Here is an 18,411-nt window from a genome sequence, read left to right on the forward strand (position 1 = left end):
GCGCGTTCGAACCCTGTCATTTTAAAGGCGCATGGTGCTGCTCTTCAAAAACGACGCTCTTTTCAGACTTAAGAGAGTTTATTGTCACGAAATTTGTTTGGTAGCTCTCAGAGACCAGCAGCAATAAGACCAGTAAGAATATACAAAAGATAATTTCACTAAAATATAATCATAGGACAATATGTACAATGAAATTGTGCAGAATCCTGGCACTAGCTGGACTGATGTACTGTAAATCTAAGCACTACCTGATCAGATATTTGTGTTTGCTTAATTACTGCACTCATATGTTGGCTTTTCATGGATGTTTACCACAAAGCTGAAAACAGAATAGATCTAAGGGGCTATTCCAGCCCCTATAATGCTATAGGATATAAATTGAGCCTCATGAAGACATGTTTTGAGACATGTTAAGTGAGGAACTCTAGTGTCCTGTACACACCACTGATCCTCAACCCCACTGAACATCTTTGGGATAAATTAAAACTCAAACTGCACCTCAGACCTCCTCACCCAGCATCACTGATCTCACTAATGCTTTTGTAGCTGAATGTGCACAAATCCCCACACAGAGCAGAGTGGAGGTCCATTATAAAAGAGAGGGGACCAGTTCTGGTCATGTAATGGTCATGGTTTTGGAATAAATTGTTTAATAAAGACACTTATTGAGTACATTGTGTAAAAACTGCTTTTGTGTATCCCTGTAGGTCAGATATGTCTATAGCACCATAGTAAAATGATTGTATAGGGAAGGTCTAACACTAGTGCACTGACTTCACAGCCTAGGTCCAGAGAAACACATGCAGGACCGAGGTTACACTAGAACCCGGTTTGGGGACTATAGTGTATGTAGACCAAGGTGAGGTCCACATACACTATAGCAGGGGTCTCCAACCTTTTTTAAACTCAGAGCTACTTCTTGAGTACTGATTAATGTCAAGGACTACCAGTTTGATGCACACTTCTGAAATAAAAAATTAGCTCAATTTACCTTTAATTATATGTTATTATTAATAATTAATGATATTCATCTATATCTAGTCATCTATATTTTAATATTGTCATTTTTAAATTCACACTAATGCAAGTGTGATTTTGTTAGAGAACCACCAGCCATGCCTCCCTCCAAGGCTCACACTCTCAACTCAGCCTCTCCCTGCTCTAATCACCCACACCTGTTCACCATTACCTTTCCCCTTTATAAGGTCCCGATTCCACCTCACTCTCGGTCGGATCTACTTGTTGCCATGGAAGATCTACCGGACTTCCACCCACTAGTATTCCCGGTACTTCCATGCTCCTGGCTCTGCTTCAGAGGAAGCGCTCAAGATAGGTTTGCCTTTAATGGTTCACATTGGCGATCATCCCTGGACTACCCGCATTACAGACTCTACCCGCATTACGGATTCTACCCGCGCTCCGGTTTTGTACTTCTTCTCAAGCCTCTGCCTTGTACATGTTCAGACTAAATAAAGACAAGGTGTTTAACCATACTCCGGTTTTCGACACTCTGTCTATCCGTGATAGATATAGAAAAGAATAGCAGCAAAAAAAATTAGATGCAGCTCACTGGTAAGTGGTGCTATGGTGAGCTATTTTTTTTTTCAGAATGGGCCCGCAGGTGACTCATGTGGTCCTTGCAGGCGACCTGGTGCCCGTGGGCACCATGTTGGTGACCCCTGCACTATAGTCTACAGCCCAAGGTTTATAGACACATGACCATCATATCCATATGTGCTTTTTAAACTTCTTGGTTTCAGATTAAATTTTTCTTAACATTTATTATATCATACATTGTTCTGGAAAGGCTTCCCACTATATTTTGGTGTGTGGCTGACCTTATTTATGCAACAAGCAGCAGTGGACAAAGTATACCAAGTAGTAAAAGTTGATTAAAAGTAGAGATACAGTATGTAACATATTACTCCATGACTTGTGATCTTATGACTCTTACTTAATCAACTTAGTTTATGCAAAAAGACTCTAATGTTACTCTTAGAACATCAATCTATTGATAGAATGATAGTAACGAGTTAAACCTGCGAGGTTGTATGGTTTAGATACAGTGGCATTGAGTAAAAGACAGGTGGTGGAGCTGGAGGTAGCCGAGCTGAAGATGTTGAGTTTTTGTTGGGAGTGACGAGGATGGACAGGATTAGAAATGAGTTTATTAGAGGGACAGCACATTTAGGACGTTTTGGAGACAAGGTGAGGGAAGTGAGATTGAGATGGTTTGGACATGTGCAGAGGAGGGACATGAGTTATATTGGTAGGAGAATGACCAAGGAGGAGGTTCATGGATGTGGTGAAGGAAGACATGCAGGTAGTTGTTGTGACAGAGGCAGATGTAGAGGACAGGGGGGTATGAAGACGGATGATCCGCTGTGGCAACCCCTAATGGGAGAAGCCGAAAGAAGAAGAAGAAGTAATGAGTTTATCAGTGATTGATATCTAATAAATTATCATGAGCCCAAAACATTCTTTTAAATGACTTCAACAAAATCATAGAAAATAAGGTTATGGGTGTTATTGCAACTTAGAGTCAGGAGTTTCTTTCATCATTTATTCCTCTCAAAATGTTCTGCTTGATGTTGAACTGATGCTGAACTGTATGTAGCTGTATGTAAATACCACTAACCGGCAATGGCGTGTTTTTGCTTGAATGGCAACCTGGGTGAACCACACCATGACCCAATGTCTATCCTATTGATTAGTTTCAGTTCTGAAAAGCTTGTCTCTGATTCAGCTTCTGTCACTTGTCATTTCAAGACAGAATGCAATGTAGTATTGCATTATTGTATAAGCAGGACAAATCCAGAAGGTTCAGCCTCCAAGGCCAGCATCAAAAGACCCAAAAGAGGGGAAATCAATTTCCTTCCCAATTATCCCTGTGGACAAAAAAAAGAAAATTTTTTAAACCAAGAGGCTTGAAATGTTGGACCAGTTCAAGAAGGCTGTAATAGAAAGAGATATGACTTTCATCCATCAGCATATGCAACACACCTTTGTTCAAGTGTTGCATATGCTGTCATCAAAGCTAAATGTAGCTACATTTGATCATCTGAAATATAAAAAAAGATTCTGGGTTGTTTACCTTGTTTTTGTTTACTACATAATTCCATACATGTTCTTCCATGTCAAGTTTGCATCTTGTGAGAACCTAAGCCTGAGTCATTCCTGATCCCAGAAAACTCCTGAAAAATGAAGACCCGTGGCAGGCTGACTGATGGATGAACTTATCTATTTATTAACGCTGTGGCACATGTTGTCAGTGTGTTCAAGTGACTGTGGTGTGATGAAATGGATTACAATTCCAGATATTTTTGCACATTCTTTTGCATGACTCTTTCCTTTCTCTTTCTGTGCCACAATATATACATGTTGCTATGGACAGTTTGCACAATTGATTAGCCCTCTGTACTTCATCCATTAGCAGAAATTAAACACAGATGAGAAGATATTATTCTGGTGCTGGATTTTTCTCAGCACATCACAGACAATTATGTTTTGTGTTCGTATGAGTACCAGGCACATCAGCCTTATTAAAGAAGAAGGCTGGATCAAGAGTTCTGCTGCCCAATAGGGGCCCAACAGTTATAGAGCTAAAATAAAAAGAGAGTCATAGTACAGTATATAGTTATAGTTTGCAAATCACCTAGTACTGATGCTGATAAACCATCCACTGTGGAACAAATGACAGGGCAGTAGGTGAAAATCCACAGCTAATATTTTTATATACACCAATTCTAATTTACATGAATAATAATAATATTATTCTACACTCTCTTACAGCATTAATGATTCTAACGAATGCATAACAAAACTTTGCTTCCCTTAATCTCCTACTAATGTATAGCTTACAAGGAAAAGCAACCAAGACATGATTTTTCATCTCTGATTGACCCCTTTTAATGAAATACAAGCAGTCAGTTAAAAGGATACAGTCCAACTTCAGTTTAATGCAAATGTAGAGTGAAAAGAGAACTACAAAGCCAAGTACACTTAAACATGAGTCAGTTACAAACACAAAACTGTTCATCGAATGAGAAAACAGGGCTGCAGTACATTAAAATTGATATTTGAATATTTTCTCCAAACATCTTTTACTAGTCCAGGGTGCGAGGTGTCTACATGCAAACTAGGGAAGGCGCGTGCAACTATTACATTTAATATGAGACAAGATAGAGGACATTTTATTCAATCACATTCAAGCCACGAATTAAATGAGCATATTAGGAAATTACTCATCTGTGTACATGTTTACAGATTTTACTATTTTTTTAAGATCTTGTCCTAATGTTAGTTGTAGTTTACAAAATTTGATGACATTTTGCAGTTTTCCACTAAAAGATTGTACTTCTTTATATGCGGTGGACAACACAACTGAGCGGCTCTAATGTTAAGTCAACTGCATTACACTGATCAACCTGTCAACAGTAAGTACTGATCTGGGACCGTGTTTTGGCCTTGGTCATCCATGACAGGATGGATTAGCTGGAAATGATCCTAAATGTCTCACAATATGCTGGTCTGTGGTAAAGAAGTTTGCACAACTAGAGCCCTATCAGAGAAGCAAGCAAGCACACCATCTACAGTCCTGTAGTCTACAGTAACCTGTAATAAACAATTTATAAAAAAAAAAATAAAAAAAAAAAAAAAAAAAATGCTGCGAATTTACACTCACACTTCCCAAAGAAAAAATTAAGAAATTTCAGCATGCAAGCGTTTCATGCTAGTTAAAATAAAGAAACACAAATGTTTAAATAGATAATACATTTCAGATCACAACAAAAAATTAAATGAGGAAAAAGAGGAATAAATCACGATCTTATGATGCTAACAGCACTTTCAGTGTGCACACTTTCAAATGATACAAACATCACAACTAAACTGTCATTTATTTTGAAAATAAATGAATAAAAATAAATAAATATAAGTTATCATTATGTATGAATATATGTACAGATGTGTTAGAATGCGGTTAGTAATAAGTGATGTTCCAGAGTGTTTAATAGGTTTGTGCCTCCTAAAAGGTGATGTTTCTCTGTGCTGCAGCACAGCCATTTATATGGACATGCTCTAAGTTGAGTGGAAAAACTTCAGATTTATAGCTATATAATGAGCAGCTATTAGGGGACTGATGTGTGGGTTTGTCTTTCTTCGCTGGTTTGTTTTACCATGCAGACTTTACCAGCACTTTGACTGGTCAGAGTGAACCGGAATTAAAAGATGATGACTGATTTAGCTTCCCATTTAGATTTTTTGTTTGTCTACAAAATATAGCAATGCTCCCTCTGCCAACTTCCTGCCTTTCTTTCTCTCTGTTAATGCAGTGTTAGCATTATCAGGCAGAGTGCCAAGCTTGCCGGAGTCAGGGGAGGAGCGATGTTTGCTCATGCTGTTTATGAGTCATACTACGTTGCATCCCTTTTCCAAATGCGCAAAAGCCATTTCGGGGTCAAGCAAGCAGACGATGTGGTGGATTTTTAAATAAATAACTTTTATAAATATGCCCTTCCTTTTGCTGTGATCCATGCCAGGCCTGCTGGATGCATAGAGCTTTTGGTCTGACCACCCTGCATATCTGCTACACCCAAGTGTATAATGGAAGAAAGGGTTTACACACACTGAGAGACAAAATGAGAACGAGTGCAATGTAATCACCGTGTGTGTGGTGGTTATCTTAATAATTATTTTTACTGATGTATTTTTGCTCATTCCCGGGAGCGGCCCACGATGGCCAGGAGATAGATAAAGATGTTGATGATATCAGTGTAGAGGTTGAGAGCAGCAAAGATGTACTCTTCTGGGCTTAGTGCCATCTTCTTGTTGCCTAGGAGAAGCTGAGTGTCTACAGCCAGGAACTGAGAAAAGACAAACAAATATTAGTTGCTGCATCTACTCATAAACATAACTCAACCACTCAAACATAAACATCAATTTAACCACTGCTGCTAATCATAGCTGCACATGGACAGCCTAAAGATCACAATGAAACTACTCTAGATGATAGATCACAGAGATACTATAAATATTGCAGTTCCTTAGAGAACCTCAAGTTGTGAAGAACAACTATGAACTCAAGCCTCCATCAATGAACAGTTAATAACAATGTCCATTAATGTAAAATAATTCTACAAAAATAAAATTCAGTTAAAAACATGCACCTCTTAATTTTTATTTTTTTCAAATGGTAATTTATTAAATTATTTGGTTTTTATATATTAATCAATGACACCTCATGCTTTAGTTAGTTCTTATCACCGATTATGTAGCAGCTATTACAATCTTTTTAAATAATTATCATAACTATAACTGACACCTGAACCCCCTTCCATAAATGTTATATAGAAATCTTCTAATAAAAAACTTTTCCATATCAGTAATTTTGCATTTTAATTTATAAAACAAGAAGACATTTTTTTGCATTTATTTATTAATAGCCTTTGATTATGTGAAAAGTTCAACATACACATCTGTATGAATGAGCCACTATCATAGAAACATTAATAAAGCACATTAAAATTTAAGTACACTGTCCAAATTGGAACAAATATTAGATTTTACAAACTGACCCAATTGCAAGTCTTATTAATAAGTAATTAATTATATACAATATGCGTTAAAACTAATTTATTTAGTAAATGAAGCAGTGAGCATTTCTTTTTGACCATCTTTGATAAAAATATAAATAAATATAAAAGAGGCAAAATTTAAACCTACAAAGCAACACACATTTTGTCAGGGATTCACCCTGCCACGCCCCCCTCTGTAGCTGTCAGGGATTCACCCTGCCACGCCCCCGTCTGTAGCTGTCAGAGATCCACCCTGCCAAGCCCCCCTCGATAGCAGTCACGCTGCTTCCCAAGATTACCGACAGCTGTGGCTCATGAAAGATCAGACTACATAAACTCACATTCTTGAGTCACAGGCTGTCGGTCGTTATATTGTCATATATTGTCAAGCTGGACAATCGCGTGGCTGCTCGACCGCCGGCTGTATATGCGGATTCCACTTCCGACTTGGATTACTCATTGCCGAAGGCTTTATGGATTATGCTTGGGACATTCGAACTCATAGCGGACAACGCGTATCGAGCGGATGTCTTTGTTTGTTGTTTTCAACGGCTTATGAGTGTTTTTGTGTTGTACGGTTGTTGAAATAAAAGGACAATGATCGGACTATATCGGCTTCCGCGTCTGCAGCCTGACACATTTATTCTAAATGTCCTTTCTTTACTCAGAAAAAAAGAAAAAAAACCCTTGTTTTTAATTACTAAACATTTGTTTTACTGATGCGCCAAAGCACCAAAATCCGTCAATTAAACCTGTCCGTGTGGAAACATGGCAAAAGTTATGTTTTGTGTCCTGATGATTTACATAATTTAAAACACCATAATTACTTTAAAACATTTACAAGGATATTTTGTCTTCATTCTCTATGTTGAGTTTTGTTTCACTAATAATAAACATACATTTGCAAAAAGGATGCATATTTGTCAATGCCTATTATGACTTACGCAGGTGAATAGCAGAGCCCCCAGGGAGGCGTAGACAATGTGCAGTATCTTGTTACGGATAAAGATGCAGAGGATGGAGAAAAGGAGGAGCACGATGAGGCAAACAAATAGCACGCCCCGGCAGGAAGTAAAATCGTACTTGCTCTAGAAGTGGTACAGGGAGAAGAGAGCATAGGTAGGTGATCAAAGATGGGATGAATTTCTGAATATGCATATAAAACCACAGTGTCTACACAGAAGAAAGGAAGTTAACATTTTTTTTAGCAAGAATCGGTTTCTACAGAGCCGCTGGGCTGTCAAGGGGAAAAAACACAAGCAGCAGGCTGACCTGAAGAGAGAACAGCACCACGGTGAAGCACACTACTACTGTGATGCCTACTGCCATGATGACTGTGTCTGTGTCATAAAAGCTGGCAATCATTCCCACCATATAGGACAGGCTGAGAGTCAGAATAGACTGAGAGAGAAAGAGATAGAGGGAGAGAGAGAGAGATTTTATAGTTTTGATTTAGATAGTTATACAGTATTTATACACTCAATAAAAACACATTTTCCATCATACTAATGTTTGATGTAAACCAAATTTCTTTATTTGTATCTGTATTATGTTAAGCACTGAGCTTCTACACTAACACTTTTAACACTATGATTGTGTGTATAACTGCAAAAATAAGTGTACAGGTGTTTCCTAATAAACTGGACAATAAGTGTACCTGAAACTCAATAGTGCTACATTGCATTCCAGGGAAGAGATTCTATACTGCATGTGGATTATATTTACTTAAGCTAGCATGATCAGGCTGAGATCCAATGCATCCCTACCAAAGCCACAAGATTCCATGGGTGTTTGCGTCGGAATTCTCCACAGCAGCTGAGCAGAATGAGAGACACGAAGAAGACTGCATAGGACACATAGTATGTCCACCGATATTGCTGAACAAAGAGCTTCACGTCCTCTGAGAAGGTGAAGATGGCAACGAAGGAGAATGTCACCGTCAGCTGTATGGTTAAAACCATGAACACCTGGAAATGATAGTGAAGCACAGACGTCAAAGAAAGTCATTGTCAATTATCAAAAAATACTGCTTCTGCAATTCAAGAGTTAGGATAGACCTGAACAATTCAGTTATGGAATCTCACCTTCCTGATGAAGGCTTGGCGAACAGTTTTGTCCTCCCAGCCTGAGTTAGCAAACTCCTCATTGTCATAGTATGAAGGAGGCCCGTCTCCACTGTGATACCCCGGACTGCCAATCGCAGCTGCCCAAGTAAAGAGCAAGTAAAGAGTAAAAATGAAGTTCACTTACTGTATGACAATATACCATGGAAATCCAACAGCTGAAATGACATTCTCAAAAAATGTATAATTATAAATCTTGAACCTTGAAGGCACTGTATAGTGTTTTTGCCAGAGACATATTTTGTTAAATAGAATTTGTAGAGACATTCATCCTTAAAACTCCTTTAAAACTGAAATAATGTAAGTTATGTATTCTTTCTGTGCAGCCCGGTACCAATCGGCCTGGGGACCACTGTTGTAATGTTCGGTCACATGACCTGAATCTCACTGAACTGCATTTCATTTGCTGGAAAAAAAAAAAAGACACCAAAACAACTCATAAACTAACATGAACTTAAGACAATATTAACACCTGCAATTAAGGACTGGCAGAACATGTCTTCAGGTAGTCCGGTACCAAGTTTTGAAAATGCCACTTTGTATTTATTTATTTATTATCCAAATTATTGTGAAGGATAGTTCCTCTTTAGCAAAAACTAAACTGCATTTATTTTTTATCTCTTAAGAAACATGCTTGTGCTTCCTGTATATTTGCCATGGCAAGGCGGGAATCCCGACATACGTGTTCCCTACAGGCTATTTATATAATTGTTATCCTGATAAAAATGGATCTGCCAGTTATGTAGAATGTCTATCCTGCCAGCATTTCACCTTAGATTGCATAAAGAATGTAAAAAAAAAAAAGCCAAGAGGAGTCTTAAATCTCTTTTTTTCACATTGGATCATTGTAACTTTTAGGAGTGAAAATCAGGGCTGAAACGATTCCTCAAGTAATTTGAGTAATTTGAATACAAAAAAATACCTTTTTGCGTGTACCTTTTTTAGAGTCATTTAAAATAGATTTTTTTTTTTTAATGATTTTTTTATTTTAGATATTTGTATTTCATTTTGATGTAATATGACAATTAAATGCACTGAATTGGTTTAGTTTCACAGATATTCTTGTATGCAATTTTAGCAATAAAAAATTAAATTTTTCTTAAAAGGAAATAAATGATTAAATGACTACTTGATCATTTTAAGAGACCTGTTTTATTTTCTCTTATATTTTTAGTATTGTATTGCTCTTTAATAAAGAAAAAGTTCTTCTTATCCGATTACTTGATTAATCGATGGAATAATTGGTAGAATACTTGATTATTAAAAGTATTTGATAGCTGCAGCTTCAGTGAAAGTACCTTTTTATAGTTTCAAACTCCGTCTATCACAATTAGGTTATCTAGCATCATTCAGGCCCTCATGCTTTGTAGTGGAATGCTAGCATCCCTACTGGTGAGAAGGTAGTGTTTGTTGCTTGCAAATAATTACATTTTCAAAATGTAATTATCATGCCAATGATCTGTATTTTTGACCAAAATATTTTTGACAAAAAATGAGATCAAATCTGTCAACAACGTATAACACTATAAAACAGCGGTGTATAAAATTAACACTAAATAGAAAACCCAGAATATGATTTCTTGTAAATCATTTTAGTACAATATACTTACCATTGGGCTCTCCATCAAAACCAGGCTGTCCTGTTCCATGGTAGGGGCCCTGAGCATATGGGCCCTGAGGATATGGCCCCTGTGGATATGGGCCTTGAGGGCATGGCATTTGTGGGAAGGGCATCTGAGGGTATGGTCCTGGAGCAAACCCTGGTGCACCTTGGGGAATACCTGGCTGGCCATAGGGTCCTGGTGCTGGGTAAGAGAGTCCTCCAGGAGCCTGGCTGTAGTTAGGTGGAGGCATCCCAAATGCATCAGGCTGGGGTGTCCCATAAACATTATTTTGAAGAGGTTTGTTCTCCCCTATTATAGGGTAGCCAGTTTTCTCTTGTGACATGTCTTTGTTCCTCACTCTGATCTTGCTACCTGTAAGAAACAAGGTAATGTGCCAAAATGCAGTTTTAATAAATTAGAGTGAGTATTGCTGTGTTTTAACTTACAACAAATGAACCAAATTAAGTAAAGAATCAGCAATGACTCAATTCTACCATTTCTGCTGACATAAGACCAGCTGACAGTCAATAATCAAATTAAGAGCTCGGCATTCAACTATGCCATTAATCCCAAAGGTCCATTGCCCACTTTGGTCATTCAGCTGTGCTTCCAAAACACATAGTAAAGGCAAACAAGTTAGTGACTTATGATCTGCAATAACAACGGCTACTAATAATAAATTTCAGAAAGAAGGATTACATTGGCAAAGACGCTCCTGGAGGGTATTACGTTAAGTTATTTAAGGGACCTGTGCCATCTCCCTAAAACAGTATTTGAGGAGGGATTTACCAGCAGCTTACAAGCAAAATCTGACTTTAGTTGTACAACTCCAAGGCTGCAGTATAAGTAGCATTTATAAAGCAAAAATACTTGAGACCATGATTTTAAAGATACATCGGTCCTAATTACTATGAGTCATGCAGAATAGACTAAACATCAAAGCTGCCACATGAGTTTTTCATGTTATTAAGTGATACTCCTATGTCACATGGCCATTCTTAAACTATTTAACTACTTGGAACCTGCAATTACATTGTAAACTGTCCTTCCCATAACAATACTGCCAGTGAGGTTTTCAAAGCCTCAGAAATGTCATAATGCTGATACCTGTATCTCAATCTCAAACAAAGAATGGGTGAAGACTTTTGTTTGAATCAAAAAAGATAGTTGTTATTTGTAATTGCACTGTTGGAATTTTTTTTTTTTATAAAATAGACAAAAACTGGACATAAATCTCCACAGTGAAATTCCTATAGTAGTTCCAGTGACAAATACTGAACATGTACACTATTAGCACATAACATTTACTAAATAAAATATACAAATGCAATAAATACACTGGCAAGAAATCCTCAGCAAAAAATAACACAAGTTTCGGATGTTCAAACATCACAGAAGTACACAAAATATACACTCATATATATATATATATATATATATATATATATATATATATATATATATATATATATATATATATATATATATATATATATATATTATAGCTACTAACTGGTTGTGTCTGATGACTTATTCAATAACTTATTTAGTTTATTTGTGCCCCAGATGCTTGTGTAGTGCCTGCCAGGTAGAAGCTGTTAAAAGATCAACTGGCCTGCATGACATGACTAAACATATTCTATATCATCAATTTGGTATCAGGCATTGTTTGCTGATGATGAGCCAATTTGATCATTTTGAAGAGTTAGCATACCAGTTTTTGATGCAGCGGCTAGAAAATGCAGCCACTTTCATGCACCATTGAGTGCTCTCAATGGTGCAATGATGCAAGAGTGTCCAGGTGTCATTCCAGAAGACTTTGCAGAAAGTACAGATTTGTGAATGTTGATGGACCATTTGATGTCACATTTAAAAATCATCTCCTTTGTTTTACTGACATTCAGGGAAACACTTTTGTTTGAGCACCAAGTAGCCAGGGCTCTGGCCTCTTCTCTGTAAACTCTGTTTCATTAGAAGTGAAACGGACGGCGATGTCATTAGTAAATTTAAGGATGTTATTTGAGCTGGGTATGCTAAACAGCCATGTGTAAGCAGAAAGTACAGAAGGGTTCTGTGCATGCAGCCTTGAGGAGTTCCTTTACTGAGCGTGAGTGAGAAAGATGCATCAAAATGTATCACTCTCTAGCCAATGTCAAAAAAGTTTTCTATTTGTATTTAAATGCACAGATGGCTGTCCAGACCCAGGTCCTGTATCTTGGTAGAATTTCTAGTATTAAATGCTAAATTGTAGTTGGAAAATAATATTCTTGCATAGTGTGTTCTTCCACTCCGTGTGTAATGCCAGAGTGTAGGCAAAGTCGGGGGAGCTGTTAAAGTGGTATGCAAAATGAAGGAGGGTTTACTCTGGCACACGGGCAGGAACAAATGAAAAATGGGACATTCACTCAAAACACTACAGGTTAAAACAATATAGGTTAAAACAATATCGCTTAGTTACATGGAATGTTAGATGTTCAAACATGAGATTGTGGAAATAGTAGGGACCAGTACGATGGTGGTTTTTATGACAAGAAGACTAATATGAATATGTCTGTGAATGCCTCTGATAACTGGTAAAACCATCATAAAGCATCAGCAAATTGTCTCAAACAAGGCAGGAAGACAAAAAACTCGTAGGTGTAAATATAGAGTTCCCAAAAACAAGGTTTTCGAGGCTAATTGAAAGGGGAAGAAAGGTAGCTATGGAAACTAAAATAAATGACTTAATGCAGTGTGACTTGCAACTGGTTAACAACATGGATTATTTATTGTTAGGGTTAAAAAGAATCCAAACTTTTTTTCCTTAGTCATTTGACGAAGTACAGTACTGCTGTGTGTGGTAAATCAATTCATCACCATGCCTCAGTAATAGTCTCTTTTTATGTCACATTCGGTAAATAGAGAAAAGCAGTATTAAGCAACAATGCCCCAAATCTATTTAATGCCAAATCCCATGTGGAATGCTTCACTTTCATTCAAAACTATGTCCAGTGACTGGCTGTGTGCAGACTCCTGCTTTCTAAAGTCTTTATTCAAATTCACATGACACACTGAAATTCCACTGTGATTCTCAATTCCACACAGCCTGCTGAAGACTGAATTTTACACAAGAAAAAGTACCCAATTTCACTTTTGGATGAGGTACTCAAATTAGGTTAAAGAGTCTTTACATTTACACTATTAGGTTAATTATTTTTCATCAACATCAGACATCAAACAAATCATATCCAGTTTTAGACTTGAATATGAGATGATTTACAAATAATACTAAGCTGACTGACCTGTATTCTTTAATGCTTGGACACTTTTTCACATTAATGTCAAAAATTCTCTATGAAAGAAAACGTGGTCTAGCCAAAGACTTGGTCATTGAATCTAGCTATCTCAGAAATCAGAAGTAAAACTGTTTTCTTACTCATTTTATTGTTGTAAAGATGTTAAATAAGAAACAGAAATGGTGTGAATAAATAAACTGTTGTCACAATGAACACAGCTTTTTCAGACTGATGACAGCACAAGCTTTCTACACCATTACCCCTCTGTCATGCTGTCACACACTCACATACACATATACAGGTACTGTGTTGATAAGGCTCAGTAATCTTCAGTTCTACAGCTAAGAATTGACATGAAAAACTAATTCAAAAATACTGATCCCAGCTGTGAGGAAATGCAGACCCCAGTTGTGCGATAGCATTCTTCTCAAACAGGTTGGTGCTTTTTATTGTCTAATCATTCTTTAACTGTCTAATGTTTAAAATATTCATTAATATGTCACAAGAGAATCAATATTTTTCCAGAATACAGCTTAGTCACACTAAACATTTTGCGCCCTGACTGACTGATTCCCTGTGGCACAGTAGCCTTTCATGTATGGTAGTTTGTGCTATATACAGAGGCCCATAATTTCTGCACTGAAAAATCATGGAACAGACTCAAGAGCTGAGGTGTGGGAAAGGTGAGTTCCACTGATTGTCATGTATTAGCTTATATATGGGTCCTAATACATCAGTACATTGCGAGATTAGTAAATACTGCTTTTGAGGCAAGTTGTTTGTGATATCTAACTGGCAGATTGGCCAAATCTTAGTAATCACCTAACCAGCACACTTATACTACTCATGCAACATCAGCACCCGACCTGAATAGTGCTCATATTAGCAAATACGCACAAATCCTCCAGCCGTGCGCCAAAATCTAGTGGAAAACCTTCCCAGAAGAGTGGAGATTGTTATAATTATGAAACAAAGACAGAATATAATACCATAAATCCAAATGGCATTATTATTAAAGAATTAATAGACAAGAAGTGACAGGGATGAATGTTCATAAGGGGGACTAAGAAGAAGGTTGTGTGTGTATGTCCAAAGAAAAATCAGGTGCCAGAAGGCAGTAATGGCATCCATTAATTCTGGTTTCTGGATGTGGTACTGTTCCCCTTCGAACTGAGTGGTTCATACTAACAGGAAAAGTGAAGTCAGGAAAGGAGAAAAGGCCTGAGCCCTACCTTGTCTAGCTTGTACAGAGACTGTGATTGGATACTGAGACATATTTGAGACAAATTGGTCTGTTGGCTCAGGACAGAGCTCAGCCAAGCATTTCTGTACTTCCTCCATGAAACACAAATATCTGGTGGCTGTGCGCAAAAGTACTTTATACAATTGTATTAACAATCATCATCCCGTTCATCTGGTTACATCTATTCCAAACAGGCATGTAAATCAACAGCAGTACAAAAACATGCAAAGCAACTGGCTGTGACCTAAAACCTAATAAACAAAAATATACAGTATTTACATGACATCCACTTTATGCAGTCACACCAATGCCATTTGCATCTGTTATGTAATTTGTGAACCAGAAATCTCATTTATAAAAAGCTAGAGCACTGCTGGGTAATAAATATAATTGGGCTTATGAGTGACCAATCCTCACAGAACTTTTTTAATTATTTCAACTTATAGTGTAAAACCTTTTCCAAATCAAAAAGATTATTCATATCAAAGGTTTTTATGCCGTTTAGTAATTTATTTGTTATTGTATATGTTTTCAGAATAACTATATCTCTGATAGTCAGCTAATCAGTATTGTGAAACAAGATACACAACCATTGGAGCAGCACCAGTTCACAGTGGTGAGCACACCTGTATCCAGTCACTGCTGACAAGATTAGAGTCTTGCCATTGCAATGCTGTGTGCAAAACTGAGTATTAGCTGATTCTGGGTTTAGATTCAGCTTAAGGCTTATTCCTATGTCTCATACATCTCTGGCTTTCAGGGTCCATCTGCTTGATTTTTATGTATATGTGTGATTATGATGAATAAAAAACAGAGATCGTTATCTGTGATGGAAAAATGGATAAAAAACACACAAAATCACTTATTGGATATTTAAGGTCTGCTGTACAAAAGATTTTCCTTCCTGTCATCCCTGGTGATTAGTTTAATAATTCATGAGCACTAATGTTCTTCTATATAAAAGTATTCCTATTATTTAAGAGATCAATTTCCCAGACTTAAAGACATCATTTAGAAATAACTTAGAACTTAGGTGACCCCAACCTTTTGAAAACTGAGAGCTACTTCTTGGGTGCTGATTAATGTGAAGGGCTACCAGTTTAATACACACTTCTGAAATTACAAATTTGCTCAATTTACTTTTAATTATATATTATTATTAATTAATGATATTCATCTATGTAAAGACACTGATCATGTTAATGATTTCTCACAATAATGATCAACAATGATTTAACAAGGTAGGAAACAGATAAATATCAATATGCAAAACTTTATGTAAATAACATATATAAACTTCTATAACTATATATAACTGGTAAGTGGCGCTATGGTGAGCTATTTTTAGAAAGAGCCCGCAGGCTACTCATGTGGTCCTTGCGGGCACCATGTTGGTGACCCCTGACTTAGAACAAGTCACAGGGATGTTGTACATGCTTCACAGATCTGACTTGTTTCCTGTACAATAATGTGTATAGAAAACACAATTCTTGTTTCTGGTAATCACACAAACACTACAGAAGTGGTGGTTAACATTAAGGTTTCATATGAGAAGATTGAAAAATAGAAACAGCTGCTTCATTTCTAAGTCTTGACCCATGCTGAAGACACACACGCATACACACACACACACACACACACACACACACACACACACACACACACACACACAAACGAATGCATACATCAATATATTAAGATTCAGTTTCACTCATGAATATACAAATCCAGTCACTGATACACCAAGCACTATTTCCATGCTTTAAGGTCACATTAAGAACATAAAACAAGACAGATGCTGATTTTGTTTTAGTTCCTGGCAGAGCAAATGAACCGGAGTATGATGCAGCAGAATGTACCAGAACGTACGAGTTTAAGCAATTTCATGAGCTGGCACAAACAATGACAAGCAAGGTGGGTGATGGCAGTGTTAGTAAAAAAGCTCTAACATATTGATATTCTATCAGCTTTTTAAAGCTCATTTATCAGGACTGGCTTTAACCAAAGCCGTATATATGAGCAGACCTTTCATTTTGATGTATTTAGCTGATTAAATACATCACACTAACTAATGACAAGGTACGCCATCATTATTAGTGAATGTCAGTAGTAAGTAACTGATAGCTGTATTTATGTATGCATGTTAATGACTACTGTAGCTGAAGCCATATTAAATAAGATTAAAAGTCTGATCACTGCGTTTTGGTGTTTACTAAAGGATCCATTTTAACTTATTTACTGTCCATCTCATTTACATGCTATAGAGTAAAGCCCCACAGCACTCTTGAGAGGAAAATAATCCCCTGGCCTGCTGTCATTAGGATTTAATACAAATCCCCGAATATCCCCCATCGCTGCCTACACATGGCTTCTACGCCCTTTTTTTTAGTACACTACATATCCGACATGGCGCAGTTTGGAATTCCGCTCCAGAGCGCGCGCACTATCATCCTCCTCGTCATCATCCCGCATCAGCTGATCGCGTTGCGAACGCAGAGGCTCGAGATGGCCGCGTGCCACCGCACCGTGATACGACATTGTAGCGAACAACACAACAAACAAACAACTATGACGTCATAACCCTCCATGAAGGTTTTGGGCGTGCTTTCTATTTATTAGCGCGTGACTAAATCTCCGACACCAATGCCTAACGTTATTTGTATTCATTTCAATGAACTAAACATTAATCTTATTCATTCAAGACACATTTATAAACACTCACCTTATAAACAGGGACGCCCAGAAATGTTGTTCTATGTAAAAGCCGATTATATTATAGCTGCTGTTGAGGTCTGTGCGCTATCAGGTTCAGTCACTGTACTCTGTCTCTGATGTCTCTCCCCCCCTCCCACTGCGCCGATGCTGCTGCTGCTGCTGATGATGACGATGTTATTGTCTCTGACGTCATCCCTCGGGTCACGTGACATTAAAGCGCCGCTACTTCAGAGTACAATACTGCTCAATTCCGGACATCACATATTTACCTCGTTGTCGTGCACAATTCTATACCTACACTTATACCTTCACTGGCTTTACTTTTTGCAAATACAAAATGTTTATGTGTAAATATTATTTTCCAAAGGTATAAGGTGTCTGCGTGCAAGAAAAATATACGGTATATACACCACTATTTAACTATTTATCTACCCCCCCAAAAAAAGTAATTTAATTTAATAAACGAGTGCCCATCCCAGGACAAAAATAGTTCAGGAATGACCATCGGTTTTCTTTTCAAGTCAATTCAATATAGTCATTCCAACCATACAATATATAGCTGACGCAGTACACAGTGAAATGAGACGTTTTTTCCGGAACCCTAGTGCTACATAACACCACATAGAGCTACATCACACAGCATAGAGCTACATAACAAAAAACAGAGCTAAGTTGTCCTAGCCACATAAAGAGCATCGTGTGCAAACGAGTACAAACAGTACAGTGCGGACAAAAGACAGTACAAGACAGTGCAGGACAGATACACCAAATCGTGCCGACCAATATACCTACTGTATAATATGTTATACAGTACAACGTGCAAAAAAGAGAACCGTAAACAATAGTGTACTTGTATACATAAATAGAAAACAAGAA

At 37.4% G+C, this 18,411-nt stretch overlaps 1 protein-coding gene across 2 annotated transcripts; it reads right to left on the reverse strand.

Annotated features, from left to right (window-relative positions):
- Nucleotides 1-3,939: 3,939 nt before the first annotated feature.
- On the reverse strand, nt 3,940-17,876 carry grinaa (glutamate receptor, ionotropic, N-methyl D-aspartate-associated protein 1a (glutamate binding)). 2 transcript variants are annotated; one of them, XM_083523290.1, is made up of 7 exons: nt 17,543-17,876; nt 10,309-10,674; nt 8,660-8,778; nt 8,342-8,542; nt 7,848-7,976; nt 7,520-7,663; nt 3,940-5,864 (listed from the first exon to the last, which is right to left on the reverse strand). In XM_083523290.1, exons 2-7 carry the CDS (start codon nt 10,643-10,645, stop codon nt 5,715-5,717), a joined length of 1,080 nt encoding a protein of 359 aa, XP_083379416.1. In that variant the 5' UTR covers nt 10,646-10,674; nt 17,543-17,876; the 3' UTR covers nt 3,940-5,714. The 2 variants fall into 2 exon arrangements, with proteins under 2 accessions (XP_083379416.1, XP_083379415.1); XM_083523289.1 differs by lacking the exon at nt 17,543-17,876 and adding an exon at nt 17,060-17,189.
- Nucleotides 17,877-18,411: the final 535 nt, after the last annotated feature.

This window comes from Silurus aristotelis (genome assembly GCF_946808225.1).
Source record: "Silurus aristotelis genome assembly, chromosome: 21".
Classification (NCBI taxonomy): Eukaryota; Metazoa; Chordata; class Actinopteri; order Siluriformes; family Siluridae; genus Silurus; species Silurus aristotelis.

What these genes read in the sequence shown, in the direction of transcription:
- grinaa (XM_083523289.1), bottom strand. An exon ending in CATGGAATCTTGTGGCTTTG is followed by an intron (nt 7,977 to 8,341) that starts GTAGGGATGCAT and finishes TTTCTCTCTCAG; the next exon opens with TCTATTCTGACTCTCAGCCT. An exon ending in GGGCTCTGCTATTCACCTGC is followed by an intron (nt 5,865 to 7,519) that starts GTAAGTCATAAT and finishes GTCTTTTCTCAG; the next exon opens with TTCCTGGCTGTAGACACTCA.